Raw genomic sequence first — 20359 nt, 5'->3', positions numbered from 1 at the left:
CACATGCCACAGAGCAACTAAGCTTGCATGCCACACCTAGGACCCAAGGGAACCAAATAAATAAGTATTTTTTTAAAAGGAGAGGGAGTGCTATATTTGACCAAGTGAGATCTTAAGGAGCTGCTTGGGGACAGGTTTTTTAGTCTGTGCTTAAAGCATCTGTGCTTATGATGCTTATGAACCCATGCCTGATTTTGAGCCAGATTTTTAAGGAAATAAATTATTCTGCTCACTTGTTTCTAAATGAGACCTATATTTCAGTATACCTGAGCTTACATTTGCATCAAGACAGCTCACTGTACTTTGTAGAGCTTATAGCATCAAAGTAATCTTGATGCCACTGCAGTAAGTTGCCAGTGTCTGATAAAAACTTTGGCTTTAGAATAAGTGATTTCAGGTCTTAGTTACACTTATACAGTAGGAAAAACTAAGTGGTACACTAATTTGTTTAAATAATTCAGGTGTCGTTCAAGGAATGATAACAGGAATTCGAGGATTATGCAATGGTCTGGGACCAGCTCTTTATGGATTTATTTTCTACATATTCCATGTGGAACTTAAAGAACTGCCAATGACAGGAACAGACTTGGGAACAAACACAAGCCCACAGCACCACTTTGAACAGGTAATTATAAGAAGTCCATTCGTTTGGCTGGACTGAAAGATGATATTTTTTTGGTCATTTTATAAAAGCATTTGAGATTCTTAGATTGAATAAAAACACTTAAAACCAAAGCCCAAGGGACCATATCCTTCTATACATACATTTCTTTATAAAACTGGCTGTGTATTCGTTTCTTCCCTGGATAATTTTTTTTTAATTATATATTAATTTCTAGTTTGTCCTACTGTACCTAGTGGCATAGGTGATGAACGTTTGTGTAAACTATTTGTCTTTCATGCGAGGCTTCTGGAATGCCTGTATCAGAGATCTGCCTTTCTACAGAAGTCAGTTAGGTGTTGGTAAACATCTTTGTTCACTAAAGTCCCCTCCTTAAAACTGAAAATATTACCTGTGAAACACATCATCATTTTAGCCAATACAAACAACTCCCTAGTTTCTTTGTATTTAGCAGAGTTCTACATTCATCTTCTAACCAGCTAAGACTGCTTTTAAATAAAAAAGAATGTTTGTTTGTGGGCTCTGCACAAGCCCACAGGTAAAACTGGCAGTGCAAGTTTTTGCTAAGGATGAATGTAATTTGGGACTAAAACACAAGTCTGTTTGATTCTTCTCATAGTAACAACATTATCTGTTTTTCTCACTTTCAGTCACTAAAGAATATAACCACCTTTTAAAGAAAATGGTCAGTCATTCTGCTACTGCAGTTAATATTATGTATTACTTGATTTCACTTTTGAGATCTCCCTGTTTTCTTCTTAAACTAACAATAAAGTGAGTTCATAGAATGTGTTCATATTTTATGCTCTAAGTGACAATATATTTTTGCATGTGTTGTTTTAAAAAAAATTGGGGCTATTTCTTGGGTCAGCTGTTATCCCACATAATTTTATATTGAGAATATGATAGTATTTCTTTTCCCTTTGAAAAGGAAAACTTTTTTTTTCTAACTGTGGCTTTAATGAAGAAAGGGGAATCATTGGCTTATAATTCACAGCCATCAGTTATTCTAAAAGACAAGCAATTTCTTATGAGCGAAGAAGTCTGTGCAAAAATCTTAATTATTTTTTTCTTCCTCAGAATTCCATCATCCCTGGCCCCCCCTTCCTCTTTGGAGCCTGTTCAGTACTGCTGGCTCTGCTTGTTGCCTTGTTTATTCCGGAACATACCAATTTAAGCTTACGGTCCAGCAGTTGGAGAAAGCACTGTGGTAGTCACAGCCATCCTCACAGTACACAAGCGCCAGGAGAGGCCAAAGAACCTTTACTCCAGGACACAAACGTGTGACAACCGAAATCAGGAAGACTTTTCTGTCAGTACCCAGGTCTTAGTTTTCACCTGTAGTTCTGGATGTACATTCCATTTCCACCTACAATGTACTTTAACAAGACTGTCTTAAGAAATGTATCTGCATGAACTGCGTGGGAACTAAAGAAAGAACCGGACAGTTTTCCAAAGATGTTACAATTTCTTTTGAAAAGAAATCGTTTATTAGCACCAGTTTCTTGCCACTAAGCTGTTTATTATACATCCTTTAATTAAAATTTAAAACTATATATGTAACTTCTTTAGATACTAGCAATGTCTGCTACCATTTCCTTCAGGTGTTGAGCTTTAACTCTGTTTATGCTGACTCAACAGTGAGACAGAGTAGGTAGTCTAGTGTGGACCTGCTCATTTTAGCATGGTAAAATCCTGAGTCAGATTTTAATATTGTAAAATCTTGGGTCAAATAATTCAAAGCCTTAATGCAGATGCACTAAAGAAATGGTAAATGTTTGCATTTAAGAAACAAAATTCTTAAGAAAACTATACTAAATCTGAATCATGTTTCAAGCTTGTTTTTAGTAATTTTATTTTAAACATTATTCACTACTGTTTTTGAAATGAGATAAGATCAGCCATTTAGAATTTAAATTGGGGTGTCTGGAGCCTGTAAATCTAAATGCTGGCTCGAATTTGTTTCCCAGCTACTTATACCACTATCTTTTAATGTTTGCATAATCATAAGAACCTCAACACTTGAATACATAATCTAAAAATTATATAGTAAAGCTGGTAGCCTTGAAAATGTCAATGTGATATCTATATGTAGATAAATATATATAGTGGCCTTTCAGGACTGTCACAGTAACACTTTATTTACAGAGCTAATGTTTGTCCTAAATTTTCAGGACCCTAGAAGAGAGCTTTATACAATTACTGATGTGAATTTCTCTATAGTGTATATTTTTGTGTCCAGTTATATTATTTAAAAAAGTGTTACTTTGTAAAAATTGTACATAAAGTACTGTATAGTTTACACTGTTTTCATCTTGTGTGTGGTTATTGCTTAATGCTTTTTAAACTTGGAACATTCACTATGGTTAAATAAGGTCTTAAAAGAAATGTAAATATTCTGTTAATAAAATTAAATATTTTAATGATTTTTTTTTTAAAGAAAGTCTTGATCTGTGATTCCCTTATAAGGCCTGTTTTGGCTTTGTTACTGTACTTTTATAGTAACAATACCTTCTCCCTTTGAATCCATTTCATTTCCCTCAATACTCTTACAGGAAGCAAAGAAATGAAAACTTAGTCCATAAATTAACTGAAAATAATTTTCTAAGCACAGGTGTTTTAGGTCGCTCCTATTTCTGTTTTTATACACATGTAAATATGTCATATTCCCAAAATATTAATACTTTATTAAAACAAAGCTCAGTTTACAGAAATACATTAAATGCAATATTTTGATTATTAACACATGTACAACTGTACAAAGCAGAACAATTTCAAATAAAAGTTTAAGAGGTAGAGAAAATAATTAGCACACTCAGAAGTCTGTATTTAATATCAAAAAGTCTTTAGGAAGTTGACATCAAAATGATCTCTATCCTAGCTATTGTATCCTTATGTCGTATATCCTATGCAAACCCTTGTCACAATGTTTTATGTTACACAGTATTTACAAGGAAGAGTCCAATATTGCTTTCCAGATTAGTGTTTTCAAGTTATTGTAACTGAGTATTCTTACTAATGTAGTATATCTAAATGACACACACACAAAAACTATATAAAAACTATCTAATAATGGTTACTAAGCTTTTTTTTTAACAGTAGATCCCTATTTTAAGACAGTCTGCTATTCCCAGCAGAGTTTCAAAGTGTGAAAAGACTCAATATTGTGGCTTCACAAAAGAATTAGCAAAGATTCTCTGTTTTACTATGGAGGCTAATAACATTGGTGGGTTGTCAATATCCTGAAATGTCTCTTTTCCTCATCTGTGTAATAACATCCTTGAAAATATTTTTTTAAAGTATCACAAGAGCATTAACAATCTCTAAACAAAACACGCTTTAGAGGTTTCTTAAGAGAATGCTACTCTACTGGATGGCTGTCAAGAAGACAAAATGGAGCCCTTTCTAAGTTTTTTTTACATCACCTCATTTCTTCCAAGGAACAAATTCTTACTTGAAACTTTTAATCATAGGGAAGAAAAGAAAGCTGTCACTTTGAAAATTATTCACTTTGCCTACTTTACTAACTGAACATGAAAATGAACCTATTTTGATATTATAAAAATTAATACTCATTATGCTCTCACAGTAAATATTTTGTATAAGTACTAATTTTTAAAACAATATTCCACTAATACAGATTTAAGTGAATAACAAAACTTCAAATGAAACAGAACTAGATGACTACAGACTTCCAGGAAGCATTAAAGTCCTATTAACTGGCTCAAATGACTAAAGCACTTTGTACCTAATCTGGTCATGTAATTAGACTGTCCAAAATTTTTTGTATAATTTATTAAAATTACAGACTTACTCAAAAGATAATTTAAAGGGTTCAAGGAAAATATTTACTTGCTATGAAGAATTTCATTCATTTAAGGTAATTTCAGGATTTTTCCCTTTAAATATCAATAATATATCTCAAGAGATAATCATTTTCCCTCATAATTCTCAGGTGGCAAATTTAAAATTTTATTTTACTAATGAAAATGACAAAATGAACTGATATAATTCTTTGGCTTCATTAAAATATTAATATATCTGAGCAGGTTTTTAATGAACCAAGATACTCAATGATCAGGCTCTCCCTTACAAGGATCAGTTCTTTCCTTAGAACTGGGAATTTCTAAGGATTAGTTTAATAAAATTCATATTATTCTATAAAACACCACATTCCAAACTAAAAAGTGTCACTTGTTCAGAATCTTCACCACTTTCCAAGTACAGATTTGCTCCTTTAAACTGCATAAATGACAGCAGTCAAGGATCCACTCTAATAGAGCAGTAACTCAAGTAAACCCTGAAACCTGCATGTTCAGAATTTGAGCTATATGCTGTTACCATATTTTTAAGCCATGTCAATTTCTAAAAATTTCCAAAAAAGAGATGACACTAAAAGATTAACTGTTCGGTAGCTGCCCAGGAAAATAAGCTGAAGATGTAGAAGGGAGCACTGTGGGTTTTGAAGATGTCTGTAATGCTCCTAAAGTGCCATCTTTCTGATGGTCTGCAAATGAGGACAAAAAAAATTATTTGTATTTATGTTAGTCCTTATATAATACATTTAATTAAACCACAGTATACAATCCACACTACTTCAGAAATGTCTTCTCACCTGGATTATTAAATAGATTTTGGCTGAGTCCACGCAAAGGAATGCTATCTTCCCTTTTCTTCAGATATTTGGATTCCAGTCCTAAATTTTCACCACTTGAAAAGAAAAAGTAATTATGAACTTAATTTAACAAAGTCTTATTTTCTCTACGGTAAGGTCTGAATGTTTATATACATATAAATATATATGACAATTTATATTTATAGCTTTGTTCAAACCAAATCATGCTTTGTTCAAACTAAAATTTATAGCTTTGTTCAAACCAAATCATGCTTTTCAGTAGATTCTTAAGCAAATAATTTACCAATAAGCCAAAGTATGCTGCTGCTGCTGCTAAGTCACTTCAGTCGTATCCAACTCTGTGCGACCCCATAGACGGCAGTCCACCAGAATCCCCATCCCTGGGATTCTCCAGGCAAGAACACTGGAGTGGGTTGCCATTTCCTTCTCCAATGCATGAAAGTGAAAAGTGAAAGTGAAGTCGCTCAGTCGTGTCCGACTCAGGGACCCCATGGACTGCAGCCTACCAGGCTCCTCCATCCATGGGATTTTCCAGGCAAGAGTACTGGAGTGGGGTGCCATCGCCTTCTCCAAGCCAAAGTATACATCTCAGTAAAAAAATTAAGATTTTCCTTTGACCAAAAGCCCCTCAAAATTTTGTGGTGCTTCAAAGTGGTCTTTATTAACTGTTATACTCACTACACTAATAAATTCTGGTCAGATGAATAAAAATATGAAATCTCGAAAAAAAACAAACGAGGGCGTATTCTGTAGTTGTACTTTCCCTCTCATCCACCATATTCCTTCCTTTTAAATCTGTCCACTGTTAACAGTTTCTCTAATAGTACACTTGTAAGAAATTAAAAGATCTTGTAAAGCAATGCCATTTTATCTTTAAAATTAAATGATGGTCTTTTCTTAATTTTCAGAAAAAAATGGGTGAATAGGTGTTTTTTCAATTTTAATATTTTTCTTTAACCTTTGCCACTTATTACTAGCTGACTACAAATAAACAAATTCTAAACAACTTAAAACAGCACAGCATTCCTAATTTTATAGACGCATGATTATGTTGACTTTGTACCACAAATATCACTCTTTTCTGTTAAGTAAAATTGTTCTTGGTGTATATGATAAACATAAACATCATGGTGTTCTATTAACTCCAGGTGTTCTGACACTTTAGCAACTCTGAGCTTCAATATAGCAAAGATGAACATTTCAGGACCTGAAAGAATTCTCACCTTTTTAAAAAATGGAGGCTCACAAACATTAACTATTCTAATACTCATCTTGGTGCTAATTTTAGAGGAGCCAATGAATAAAGGCCAGAGACTTGGAATAAGAAGCCTCTTGGAGCCATGTCCGTAATTTAGTTTGCAACATACTGGGGATGGTGATGGCTCATGATAATGAGTACTACCAGACAAACCTTAAAGCAATTAAATTTTAAGTAAACATAATGGTAAGAAAACAGTATTACAAACATAAATACTAATCAGACAGACAAATTTGCATCTATAAATTGTTTACTTTAGCCACAATTCACTGATTCAACAAACTTCACTATGCAAAACCACCTTAAGAACTAAAAAGGCAAGGAATCTGATTCCATAGGCAAAATTGGCATTAAAGCTTATTTATGTTAGCTTGGCTAGGGAGCAACCTCACAAGCCTTTTCACTCTTATTTACCATAGAATTTTAATTCTCAGAGTACACTGGAAGCAATTACTTGGAAAAACAAAGAGCTTCCAAAGGTAGACATAGCCATATAAGAAAATAAAAACAAAACCGCCAACTTTGATGAATTAAAGATTTCTATCTAATTGCCCAAGAATATCTGAAAGGGTATTCTTCAGTTATGTAGGGAAATCCCTTTTAAAAAATTAAATTTTACTATATGTCTTTAAAACTATAGTTTTAAAAAAATGAGAAACCACTTTCTTACAGATGAAAGTGACTAACTTAATCCCACTCCTCAGCAACTTAACACATCACATAAATAAGTGGTCATCACAGCTTTCAAACACTGTTAAAAACTTAAGACGACTTTCAGAATTACAAATATTAAATTTTATGTCAAGAACTTACTTTTCCTTGTCAGTTGAGCAGGGCATACTAACAGTTGTTCCTGACTGAACATCTCCTAGTGATGGATTTGGTTTTGTAAACTGCAAGTTAAACTGAACCTGTGAAGAGGGAAAACATCACATAACTGATTAGTGAGAACTGAGACAGTTCTAAACAGGAGTACTTCTATACAGAGATATGTGGCTAAATTTTTTCTCTGATAAATCCAGACCACAGAAGTTCAACCTATATTTTATAACACAAGCACATTTTATTGAGATTTAATTTTAAAATCCTATTTCTCCTTACCAAAAAGTTCCCATCATATAAGCTAGAGTAATAGCACAAATTATTTTAATATTATTTTGAAATGAAAACATGAACATTATACATTTAAGTAATTAAGCATAATACATTATACACTGCTTTAATGTTAAAAGTAACCAAGAACCACAATGATGAATTTATTTACCACATGCATTCTGAAAATTCCCTTTCAAGAATTTAAACTCTTACTATATTGAAGAATTCTAAATGAGTGCTAGGAATCTAAACTTTGAAATAATCAAAAACAATCCAAGAATCTATACAAAAGTCCAAAATAAAATATCAAGCATATGCGATGTAGTAGCTTATTTAAAATAATAATGACTATGACTGAGGGGGTTTCATACCAAAAATATACATATGGGCTTTATGGTATGGAAATCCATAAACGTAAGTCACCATACTAATAAATCAAAGAAAAAAGTTATGATGACCTGAATCCAAAAAAAGGCATAAGGAGATAAGAAACATCTATTTTTTGTTAAAAATCATAATAAAATATAGATACTAGCTTAATAGGAAAAAATTATAAATCAGAAAGGTATATGCTGCTTTCCTCAGCTATCAAGGCTTAACATTCTAAAGATAACCATTCTCCCTATATTAACATTTAACAAGATCACAAAAAATACAAGTACAGGACTTTTAAAAAGTGAAGTAAGCTGATTTGCACAGTCGTTATAGAAAACATGTAAGAGGGAAGAAAATTTTAAAAGAGCCTAACATATCTATACATAATATAGTTTCCAGACACCAATGATAAATAATTAGAAAACTGGACAAAATAAACAAAAAGAATGGTCCCCAAAACTAACCAACAGGTAGTGCAGGACTGTAATCTCTGAGAGAAGCTGTGATCCATACAACTGACCCAGCTTTCTAATTAAAGGCACTTCCTGACTGACTACAGTACAAAGAAGGTACTGCTAAATGGAGAAGATAATCAATTTAGGGAGGGTGAAGTACCTGGAAGCTGCAAGGCAGAATTCCGATGAAAAGTGACGTATAAAGAGAACAAGTGCCAGAAATCAACACATGAATCCCCCTGAGTTTTTTCTGAGTACTAGGCACATGAATGGGGCTTCCCATGTGGTTTAGTGGTAAAGGCAGTTTGCCTGCCAATGCGGGAAATGGAAGAGACCCGGCTTCAATCCCTGGGTCAGGAAGAACTCCTGGAGGAGTAAATGGGAACTCACTCCAGGATTCTTGTGTGGAAAACCCCATGGACAGAGGAGCTAATGGGCTACAGGCCATGGGGTCACAAGGAGTTGACCATGACGGAGCACATATGCACAGCACAGGTACATGATACGTAAAGCCCCACAGTGCTGCACAAACACACACTGGGGAGCTGTTAGCCTCCAAGATTCATAATCATGAAGACAAGGCGGACAGTCTTGGTGATCATTTAGGACATTCAGTGGGGAGCTTTTGTAAGAGGGCTGAACTATCCCTTGAGTAAAAGCTACTGCAAATGCATCCGAGGCACAATTCTAAGCAAATGCATCAACTCAAGGTTCAGTAAGATAAAATTATTGCTCCACTTTACAAATGGAGAAACTGAAGCAGGACAACTAGATATTTTTGTTTGTTACTGGCTTGCCCAACTTCATACTGATAAAAGGCAAGATTTAAACTCCAAAATCTGATTCCACATTTTAACCATTTTAATTGAGCAGTATATGCATTCAATTCACAAATAGATATTCAAATATTGGAGATTCAAGTTCAAAGTGCACTGTTAGTATTAGGGCTGTTTGGTTGCTTTCGTGAGGGATGCATACCCAAAGAATACGGAGGCCAGTAATATAGGAAACACTAGAAGTCTGGCTTTGATATTTAAGAACAGGATTGTTATCATAATTCCTCCAATCCAGAAGAGCTATAAGAAAGGTAATCTTATTATAAGTCATATTTAGTCCTACCAACTAAACAATTATCTGCAGTAGTTCTCATCTTCATTTTGAACATTATATATATTGCTGGAAAGCTGTTTAAAAGCAATTTTAAATTTAATTATAATCCTCAAGAAAAAACTGATACCAATATATAAGCACACTTGAGCATACGGATATTTATGAAAAAAAAAAAAAACAGTATTCACTTGATTACACATATCTAATCTTCAATAAGCAATACAAGAAAAGCCAATTAAATGCATCTAAATACTCTTTACATAATAATACTCTAAATGTAAGAACTTAGGCTTAATTCTCAATTCACTGAGAATTCTCAATAGTTCCAAACAATAATTAAGAAGGCTATTTAATAAGGCTATTGTAAGAAAAGAAGTATATGCCTAAACAACATAGCCAACTTATTTTTAGGGCAGACCCAAACTAATTTGATAAAGAGTTTATAATAGCAGTTTCAAAGTCCTCAATTCTACCTTTCATAAAACAGTCTTCTCAAAAACGACAACAGAATCAGTGGCTCATCTGGGTGGAAAATTACTGTGAAAACAATTATAATACATGTGAAAACAATGTATAAATCTAAGATATTAGTAATAATGATGATGAAAAACTCAAGCGGGCAGAAAAAAGCAAATAAATCAAGGTCTGGAGAGATTGCTAAGTATATGCTATTCAAGATAATGTTGCCAGAACTACATTTTATAATTTATTATAACCCTGCCAATCAGACCCTTAAATCCTAACAGTGGAATCCAAAAATTTCACTACCGCTAATATACCAGCAGCATGAAACTGGTAATCCTAGGTAAGTTTGAGAGTTGTAGGAGATACAGGTAGAAGAATGAACAAAAAATGGAGAGATAAAGAGGAATAAAAATAAGTTTAAACATACTGGTATCTAGGTTATTATAAATTATAGTGACTCAAAAAAATCATACAGTGCATTTAATATTTCCTGTTAGCATAACACACTAGATATTCATAAATATATTAAGAATTATATTCATCTAATACATCATCTAATACTTAGCAACTGATCAAAAAATAGATGTTTTAAATAAAAGTAAATAAATTGCTATTTTCTTTTTTTTTTTAAAAAGGTGTTAGTTATTTTGCCTACCTTTGGTCCTGAAACTGGGTGGATGGTATTTTTGGCAGATATAGGATGAGAAAAGGTATTCTGGAATGCAAACGCAGAGGAGACAGGATAACCAATCCCACAAGCTGGGTAAGTCAGTCTACCCTCAACCTAAAAATAAAAGCATAAAAAAGGTCGAGGACGAGAAATCTGTTCTAAACAGTATTTGGCGATGCGGGGGGCTTAGCATCTGTCGTAATAACTAAGAGTTGAGAGCACTCTCTCAGAGGCCACTCTTGTCTACCATGACACCAAGCTCTGCTTCATTATATATCATGAAACTGGAAGATCTTTGGCCCAGAGGGCTTTTCAGAGTGGCTCTGTAAGCTTAGACCAAAAAAACAAAACAAAAGAAAAACCCACTGGACCTGACTTTGAACAGAAGTAAAACAAAGACCTCTGAATCATCTTGGTTCCCTCGAGGCCTTAAATTCCTGAAAATGGAGTTTGGGGGTAGTCCTAGACCAAAAAGCCAATAAGGGATAAAATAAAAATAATCGATCAATACCTTTCACACAGCTATTTATCATCAGTTGATAAGATTAAGCCTGTAGTTTTTTCATGTTTTTAATTCAGTACCAGTAAGTACCACTTAAAAATATAAGTACCACTTAACTCTGTACTTTTTGCCAAGTTAGCAGAAATCCTTACCCTTCTTTAAACATCAAGTACTATCTCATTTACTAGAGTAGATTAAAAATTCTACTATGGATTTGCACTTTAAATCCTCTGCCAATGCCCTCTAGTCAAAGACTCGGACCAGAAATACATCTATAGGTGTACACACTCTTTGCAACAAGGAAAACTGAAGACCACGTGGAACCTAGAAAGAGACGTGTCTCTGTAAGACAATGATAAAAGGGAGTATTTATTGGACTTTGTCATGTGTTAGATGAATCAAGGAACAGTTTAAGACTGTGGGGCTATACTGTGGACTGGATGCTATCAAGAAATGGGGCCAACTATATGACTAGGTATGTGAATAGAGTTTGTCCAGTAAGGTAGGATGAAAGCACTAAGACCAGAGTTATAACTGGTAATGAGCAGCAGTCAATCACTTCAGCCGGATCTGAGGATACTTGCCCATTTTTATGGTTTGGCAATGTCCTTTTTTGTCTCTGTTCAAACATGACTATGAAGTGGTCTTGTTTTTGTCTTGATCCATCAGTCAGAGAAGGGCCTTACCTGATATTGAATATTCTGTGAATTTGATTATGTTCAACAGGAGAGCCTCAAAACCTAGCTGTGAGTGCAAGGCCAATTCCTAGCCAGACCTAGGCCTAGCTGATAGTACCAAGCCAGATCCAGGTACTCAAAGCTAAAAAGTTTAACACTTGTAAATCATTTCTTCCAGAATCTAGAGCTTGGTACTAGAGTTTCCCTTTCTCTCTTTTTTTCCCAATAGAATTCAGATTAGGCTCCTCCAGTACAGTGCCAAAGCTGAGCCCATAGCCTGTTCTCCTTTACTGAGGCCTCCTAAATACTTTCTGTGTTTGTTAACAGTTTTCAGCACACTGGGCCTTACTTCAGTCAATACTGAGTGATTTCTGTATCCATTAAAATGTTACAAAGTAGTGTACCCTTAATAGAGCCTCTCTGTTAAGAATAAGTGTACCTTTATGTCCCTCTTCCAAAGGTAAAACTACTTCAGTGCTAAAAATTGTAATGGGACTCTAGTCATATTAGGTACCAGCACATAACAATCTGAGAATATTTTTGTTTTAGAAAATTTACCAAGACCATTCACAACATCTTAATTTAAATCTTACCACATTAGAGGTAGGAGAAATTCCACTTCTGATGGTGTTGCTACCGGAATGTACAGGTGGAGTTGTAGAAGGTCCCAATACATCGTGCTTTCTCACTAGCTGATTTTCATTTAATTCTTTATTTAACCACGTGATTACTTAAATAAAAGAACAAGAAGAAACTTAATACTTCAATTTTTCTAATAATTTTAAGTATTTTAAAATTATATTAATTTTTTAAATTTTACATTTTTAAAACTATGTTATATCATGAGAACAACATAAGTTCATCTAAATATTTGTCACTAAATATTTTTATTTAACAACTGCCACAAAGGGCTCTTTATTCTTTTACTGTCTATCAGAAGCACATATTTCTGCAAGTTAAGGATCTATTTGAAATCTCTTTGATTTCATTTCTAGAATATCTTGCAGTTTATTTAAATTCAAACCCTACAAACTGAGGAAAATGTGGAAGACTTAATCTCATATTTTTCTTTCAGTTCAGTTCAGTCGCTCAGTCGTGTCTGACTCTTGGCAACCCCATGAATCACAGCACGCCAGGCCTCCCTGTCCATCATCAACTCCTGGAGTTCACTCAGACTCACGTCTATCGAGTCAGTGATGCCATCCAGCCATCTCATCCTCCGTCGTCCCCTCTTCCTCCTGCCCCCAATCCCTCCCAGCATCAGAGTCTTTTCCAATGAGCCAACTCTTCACATGAGGTCGCCAAAGTCCTGAAGCTTCAGCTTTAGCATCATTCCTTCCAAAAAACACCCAGGGCTAATCTCCTTTAGAATGGACTGGTTGGATCTCCTTGCAGTCCAAGGGACTCTCAAGAGTCTTCTCCAACACCACAGTTCAAAAGCATCAATTATTTGGCGCTCAGCCATCTTCACAGTCCAACTCTCACATCCGTACATGACCACTGGAAAAACCATAGCCTTGACTAGACTGACCTTTGTTGGCAAGGTAATGTCTCTGCTTTTGAATATACTATCTAGGTTGGTCATAGCTTTTCTTCCAAGGAATAAGCATCTTTTAATTTCATGGCTGCAGTCACCATCTGCAGTGATTCTGGAGCCCAAAAAATAAAGTCTGACACTGTTTCCACTGTTGCCCCATCTATTTCCCATGAAGTGATGGGACCAGATGCCATGATCTTTGTTTTCTGAATGTTGAGCTTTAAGCCAACTTTTTTGCTCTCCTCTTTCACTTTCATCAAGAGGCTTTTTGTTCCTCTTCACTTTCTGCCATAAGGGTGGTGTCATCTGCATATCTGAGGTTATTGATCTTTTTCCTAGCAATCTTGATTCCAGCTTGTGCTTGCTTCTTCCAGCCCAGCGTTTCTCATGATGTACTCCGCATAGAAGTTAAACAAACAGGGTGACAATATACAGCCTTGACATACTCCTTTTCTTATTTGGAACCAGTCTATTGTTCCATGTCCAGTTCTAACTGTTGCTTCCTGACGTGCATATAGGTTTCTCAAGAGGCAGGTCAGGTGGTCTGGTATTCCCATCTCTTTCATAATTTTCCACAGTTTATTTTGATCCACACAGTCAAAGGATTTGGCATAGTCAATAAAGCAGAAATAGATGTTTTTCTGGAATTCTCTTGCTTTTTCCATGATCCAGCCGATGTTGGCAATTTGATCTCTGGTTCCTCTGCCTTTTCTAAAACCAGCTGGAATACCTGGAAGTTCATGGTTCACGTATTGCTGAAGCCTGGCTTGGACAATTTTGAGCATTACTTTACTAGTGTGTGAGATGAGTGCAATTTTGTGGTATTTTGAGCATTCTTTGGCATTGCCTTTCTTTGGGATTGGAATGAACACTGACCTTTTCCAGTCCTGTGGCCACTGCTGAGTTTTCCCAATGTGCTGGCATATTGAGTGCAGCACTTTCACAGCATCATCTTTCAGAATTTGAAACAGCTCAACTGGAATTCCATCACCTCCACTAGCTTTGTTCGTGGTGATGCTTTCTAAGGCCCACTTGACTTCACATTCCAGGATGTCTGGCTCTAGGTGAGTGATCATACCATCGTGATTATCTGGGTTTGAAGATCTTTTTTGTACAGTTCTTCTGTGTATTCTTGCCACCTCTTCTTAATATCTTCTGCTTCTGTTAGGTCCATACCATTTCTGTGCTTTATTGAGCCCATCTTTTCATGAAATGTTCCCTTGGTATCTCTAGTTTTCTTGAAGAGATCTCTAGTCTTTCCCATTCTGTTGTTTTCTTCTATTTCTTTGCATGGATTGCGAAGGAAGGCTTTCTTATCTCTTCTTGCTATTCTTTGGAACTCTGCATTCAGATGCTTATATCTTTCCTTTTTCTCCTTTGCTTTTCACAGCTATTTGTAAGGCCTCCCCAGACAGCCATTTGCTTTTTTTGTATTTCTTTTCCATGGGGATGGTCTTGATCCCTGACTCCTGTACAATGTCACGAATCTCATTCCATAGTTCATCAGGCACTCTGTCTATCAGATCTAGTCCCTTAAATCTATTTCTCACTTCCACTGTATAATCATAAGGGATTTGATTTAGGTCATACCTGAATTGTGTAATGGTTTTCCTACTTTTTTCAATTTAAGTCTGAATGTGGCAATAAGGAGCTCATGTTCTGAGCCACAGTCAGCTTCTGGTCTTATTTTTGCTGACTGTAAAAACAAAAACAGTACCCAGTTGTGGATGTGACTGGTGATAGAAGCAAGGTCCGATGCTGTAAAGAGAAATATTGCATAGGAACCTGGAATGTTAGGTCCATGAATCAAGGCAAATTGGAAGTGGTCAAACAGGAGATGGCAAGAGTGAACGTTGACATTCTAGGAATCAATGAACTAAAATGGACTGGAATGGGTGAATTTAACTCAGATGACCATTACATCTACTACTGCGGGCAGGAATCCCTTAGAAGAATGGAGTAGCCATCATGGTCAACAAAAGAGTCCAAAATGCAGTACTTGGATGGAATCTCAAAAACGAGAGAATGATCTCTGTTCGTTTCCAAGCCATACCAGTCAGTATCACAGTAATCCAAGTCTATGCCCCAATCAGTAACACTGAAGAAGCTGAAGTTGAACGGTTCTATGAAGACCTACAAGAACTTTTAGAACTAACACCCAAAAAAGATGTTCTTTTTATTACAGGAAACTGGAATGCAAAAGTAGGAAGTCAAGAAACACCTGAAGTAACAGGCAAATTTGGCCTTGGAATACAGAATGAAGCAGGGCAAAGGATAATAGAGTTTGCCAAGAGAACACACTGGTCATAGCAAACACCCTCTTCCAACAACACAAGAGAAGACGCTACACATGGACTTCACCAGATGGTCAACACCGAAATCAGACTGATTATATTCTTGCAGCCAAGGATGGAGAAGCTCTACACAGTCAGCAAAAATAAGACTGGGAGCTGACTGTGGCTCAGATCATGAGCTCCTTATTGCCAAATTCAGACTTAAATTGAAAAAGTAGGGAAAACCACTAGACCATTCAGGTATGACCTAAATCAAATTTTTGTTTTAAATATTTGCATTATTATCAGTAGGTAAATACAACAATTATGGCAAGTAGTAGGAAAAAATGTAATAGTAAATTACAGTCAATATTGTCAACATTGACTTTTGGGTTACTGACACATGGGATAGGGTTTCTTTTAATAATGATGGTAACTGTTTTACAGGATAGTTGATTTTAATTTACTACAGCAAAGACATTAAGATGGTATATTTAAAGCAGATTATATGTATACAGCCATATATTGATTTAACTGGACTTATGAATTCAGTAAAAACTGCAGGTTTAAGAATAAAACTAAAACCTCATTTAAATGAAAAGGTAAAATACTTACACTTTTCATTATTTTTTAGAAGTTGTTTGCTTTCTTCAAGTTTTTGAACTGTAGCTTCTAATTGTTCTTGTAATTTGCATACCTAAAATACATTAATCCTTATAGTAAGTATAATAAATGCTAAAATAAAAACTGAAGTGATATATCACTATTCATTAAATAATTACTATTAAATATGAAAGGAATTAGCTCAGCTGTGTAATAAAATATATGTGCACATAATTATATATACACACATATATATATGAACACTCAATGTATTTGAGACATAATAACTAATTTTTCAAACTGAAATAGTTTATTAAAGTTCTGTTGATTGCAGTCATGTTTTCTTGGGGAAAAAAGCCAAAACTTTCTCTAATGTAACAAAGTTGAAATGTTTAAAACACATGAGGAAATACATTAAACTTTGCAAATAGTCAACACACACTAAATATAAAATATTAACTACCTCTTGTTCTTTAATTCGGAGAGACTGTCCAACATCTTGTAATTCTTTTTGTTCCTTTTGTAATTTTTCTTCCTTCTCAGCCAAGAGTTTCTCCTGCTGAATAGTTACTGTATTCTTCAATTTCAACTTACCCATTAAAGTCTTCAGATCCCCTTGCAGTTTTTTGATGATTTCATTTGCCTGTAGAACAGTTTCACATGAATGTCTCTACATAATCCAATGAAACATCTCTACATAATCCAGTGAAATATCAATATTCTATTGTTTTAAGAAAACAAACCTTAAGAAGTTCAGCTGATAATGATTTTATTGTAGCTTCAAGTTTTCCTAGTTGTACCTGATTTTTCTCACCATTTTCTTCCAGAGCCACCTGATATATATTTTTTAAAACATGAACAATTAGGAAGTCTGTGTTTATTCAGGAAAAACATCACATATGTATATAATCATCAATTTGTTTAGAAAATTTTAAAATAGACCTTTTGTTCCTGGATTGTATCAAACGCTTCTTTTGTTCTTAAAACAAGCTGGTCCTTATCCTTGATTTCCTGTTCTAAAACAGCCACTTTTGTTTGTAGCTGATTAATATGCTTTTCTTTTTCATGGCATTCAGCATCAAGAGTAGAATTTTCTCTTCTCAAAGAGAGGACTTCTTGCTTAGCCCGCTGGAGCTCCTAGAGGAGGGGGAAAAGAAAGTTGCATTATGAAAAAGGAAAGCTGGCTGGTCTGATAATTTATAATTAAGATATTTAAAATAGGAAAAAGTCTTTCATAACTTTAAAGTTCCAGTACTAATGCTCTTTTAAAGAAACGATGGTCTCTCTAAAGGTATATGTAACTCAAGATTTCAAACATAACTGTAAAATACACTAATATCTAATTCAATCACAGTAAGGGGAAATTAAACAATCCTTATGAATTACTACAACTTTTAAAACCTAGTAACAAGAATTTTCTGCTGTCTTGAAATGTACAAATTCAAAAAATTACTTAGGTAATAAATGCTCAGGTATAACAGAATTTCAAAATATATACAATACATAAATAAAAAGAAAGTCCTATCATTCTACCACCAAAGTGGTGATCCTCTATCTAGTCTGCATAATGAAATCACCAGGAAAGCTTTAACAACTACTGATGCCTAGTATCCTGCCCAAGAGATTTTGATTTCATTTGTATGAGGTATCACCTGAGCTCTTCAACCTGTTTCTCAAGGTAGCCAAGAAATCATGAGATACTGTTAATTAACAATAAGTCAGAAAGGCAAATACTATATAATATCACTTAGATGTGGAATCCAAAATATGATAAAAATGAACATATTTACAAAACAGAAACAGACTCATATAGAAAACAAACTTATAGCTACCAAAGGGGAAAAAGGGGGATATAAATGAGGAGTTTGAGATTAGTAGATACAAACCACTATATAAAATACATAACAAGGTCCTACTGCAGAGTACAGAGAACTATATTCAATATAACAAACCATAATGAAAACATGAAAAAATATTTACAATCATTTTTTTAATAGATCTGCCTTTCAGTGCAGGAGACACCAAGAGATACAGGTTCAATCCCTGGGTCAGGAAAATCCTCTGGAGTACGAAATGGCAATCCACTCCAGTACTCCTGCCTGGGAAATCCCATCGACAGAGAAGCCTGGTGGACTACAGTCCATGGGGGTCGCGAAGAGTCAGACATGACTGAGCACACACACATACTAAATACCATCTCAATCATCTAGCATCAGTCCAAATGCTGCCAGTGCACTAATGTACAGTATGTAACAGTATTCCTAGTTTTCAATTTTAACAATAACTATATAAAATAATTTTATAGTATATACCCTAGTGGTTTTAGAAGCACAGACTCTGCTATCAAGTAGTGCTTGAGTGCATGCTAACTTGCTTCAGTCATGTCTGATTCTTTACGACCCTATGGACTTTAGCCAGCCAGACTCTTCTGTCCATGGGAGTCTCCAGGCAAGAATACTGGAATGCGTTGCCATACCCTCCTCCAGGGGATCTTCCCAACCCAGGGCTCGAACCTGCTGTCTCTTATGTCTCCTGCATTGGCAGGCAGGTTATTTACCACTACAGCCACCTGGGAAGTCTACTATGTCACCTCGAGTATTCCTTAACCTCAGTAAATTTCAGTTCCCTCATTTGTAAGAGAGAAACAATACCATAAATTATTTCACCTTTGCAAAAACCCTTATATAAACTCTGTTTTATGTGTTAGAGGCTCAGTCATCTCTGACTCTCTGCGACCCCATGGACTGTAGCCCGCCAGGCTCCTCTGTCCATGGGATTCTCCAAGCAAGAATACTAGAGCGGGTGGCCATTCCCTTCTTCAGGGGTTCTTCCTGACCCAGGGATGGAACCCAGGTCTCCTGCATTGCAGGCAAATTCCTTACTGTCTAAACCACCAGGGAAGTCCAAATACTTAATAAATGGTAGTAACTATTTATTTTAGGGTACTAATCTCTAAAAGATATAATTTAACATAATTAGGTAACAATACTGAAGTTGAAAAAGAGTTTTCAGGACTCAAAATGTCCAAGTTACTTTCTATGGTACCCCACTCCAGTATTCTCGCCTGGGAAATCCTAGGGACAAAGGAGGCTACTTAGTCCATGCAGTCACAAAGAGTTGGACACAACTGAGTGACTGATCATACACACACACATACACACATGAAAATCAACATAACAAAGCATAGTTTATACACTGGCCAGTGTCAGGGCTAAAGCAAAAGAAACCACACAGGATTATAATGGAGTACTCATCCAATGTGCAGGGTGAAATGTTTCACCAACCGGTGTGAAAGGTGAAGAGGGTAGCAAGAAGGACTGAAGCATCTAATAGGGCAGAACGCGATGAGGATCTGAACATAAAATCAGTCAGGCTTTTTTCAGAATTGGAGGTCTTGTGAGCTAGAATAACACTGTTTATTTGAACATGATAGGTTTAACAAAATCTACATATGTTTTCTAATAACTCATATGACAATAATGTATAATAGTTATCATTAGGAAGGAGTTTATCATCACTGCCAAAGTATCAACAAAAGTACAACTATAGCAATATTTTGTAAATGTCTCTGTTGCCTGAAAGAACAAGACAGTATTAGAGACAGGCCAATAACAGAGAATTTCAATGGCCAGGCTTACTTGGGTAAATTACCTAAGCTCTCAGTGCCTTAGTTTCATCATCTTTAAATGGGGTAATAATAATACCTTCTTTAAAATAACTGCTATAAGAATTAAATGAGTTAATATAGGCAAAGCACTTAAAATAGTGTTACAGTTATTATCATTACTTTTATTATTAGTAGTAGTAGTAGACACTAAACTTCATACAGTTGTTTACCATGCTGAGTAGACTGAAACAATCAGCCTGTCAATACCCTGAGCCACAACACTGGGATGATATTAAAAGCACACTGACAAATCTGAGGGCTATGCCAAAGAGCTGCTCAAGACCCTAACTAAAAATAACCAAGTTTACTTTAGCTCTGTTCTGAATCAGCCCATTTTATTAGATTTTGGTTTCTCAATTATTTTGGGTATTCTCTGAGCTGATTATCCAAAGAGATCCTTGCAAAGCATCCAGA

At 35.2% G+C, this 20359-nt stretch overlaps 2 protein-coding genes across 2 annotated transcripts in view; one reads left to right on the top strand and one right to left on the bottom strand.

The window, feature by feature from the left end:
- The window catches only part of MFSD14A (major facilitator superfamily domain containing 14A), a 46984-nt gene extending 44051 nt beyond the window's left edge, over positions 1-2933 (top strand). The window contains exons 11-12 of the mRNA XM_052637185.1: positions 462-625; positions 1703-2933. Coding sequence (XP_052493145.1) covers positions 462-625; positions 1703-1909 — 371 coding nt within the window. The 3' untranslated portion in view covers positions 1910-2933. The remainder of the gene's footprint in view (positions 1-461; positions 626-1702) is intronic.
- Positions 2934-5022: 2089 nt separating this feature from the next.
- Positions 5023-20359, bottom strand: part of SASS6 (SAS-6 centriolar assembly protein) — a 39376-nt gene continuing 24039 nt past the window's right edge. Inside the window, exons 9-17 of the mRNA XM_052637908.1 lie at positions 17221-17415; positions 17022-17111; positions 16742-16921; positions 16291-16372; positions 12459-12595; positions 10672-10800; positions 7330-7427; positions 5238-5332; positions 5023-5129 (exon numbers count right to left, since the gene is read on the bottom strand). Coding sequence (XP_052493868.1) covers positions 5023-5129; positions 5238-5332; positions 7330-7427; positions 10672-10800; positions 12459-12595; positions 16291-16372; positions 16742-16921; positions 17022-17111; positions 17221-17415 — 1113 coding nt within the window. The remainder of the gene's footprint in view (positions 5130-5237; positions 5333-7329; positions 7428-10671; positions 10801-12458; positions 12596-16290; positions 16373-16741; positions 16922-17021; positions 17112-17220; positions 17416-20359) is intronic.

The sequence above is a fragment of the Budorcas taxicolor genome, chromosome 3, assembly GCF_023091745.1.
Source record: "Budorcas taxicolor isolate Tak-1 chromosome 3, Takin1.1, whole genome shotgun sequence".
NCBI classification, from domain to species: domain Eukaryota; kingdom Metazoa; phylum Chordata; class Mammalia; order Artiodactyla; family Bovidae; genus Budorcas; species Budorcas taxicolor.
The sequence above is the reverse complement of the archived record's forward strand: the minus strand, read 5'-3'. Positions and strand labels throughout refer to the sequence as shown.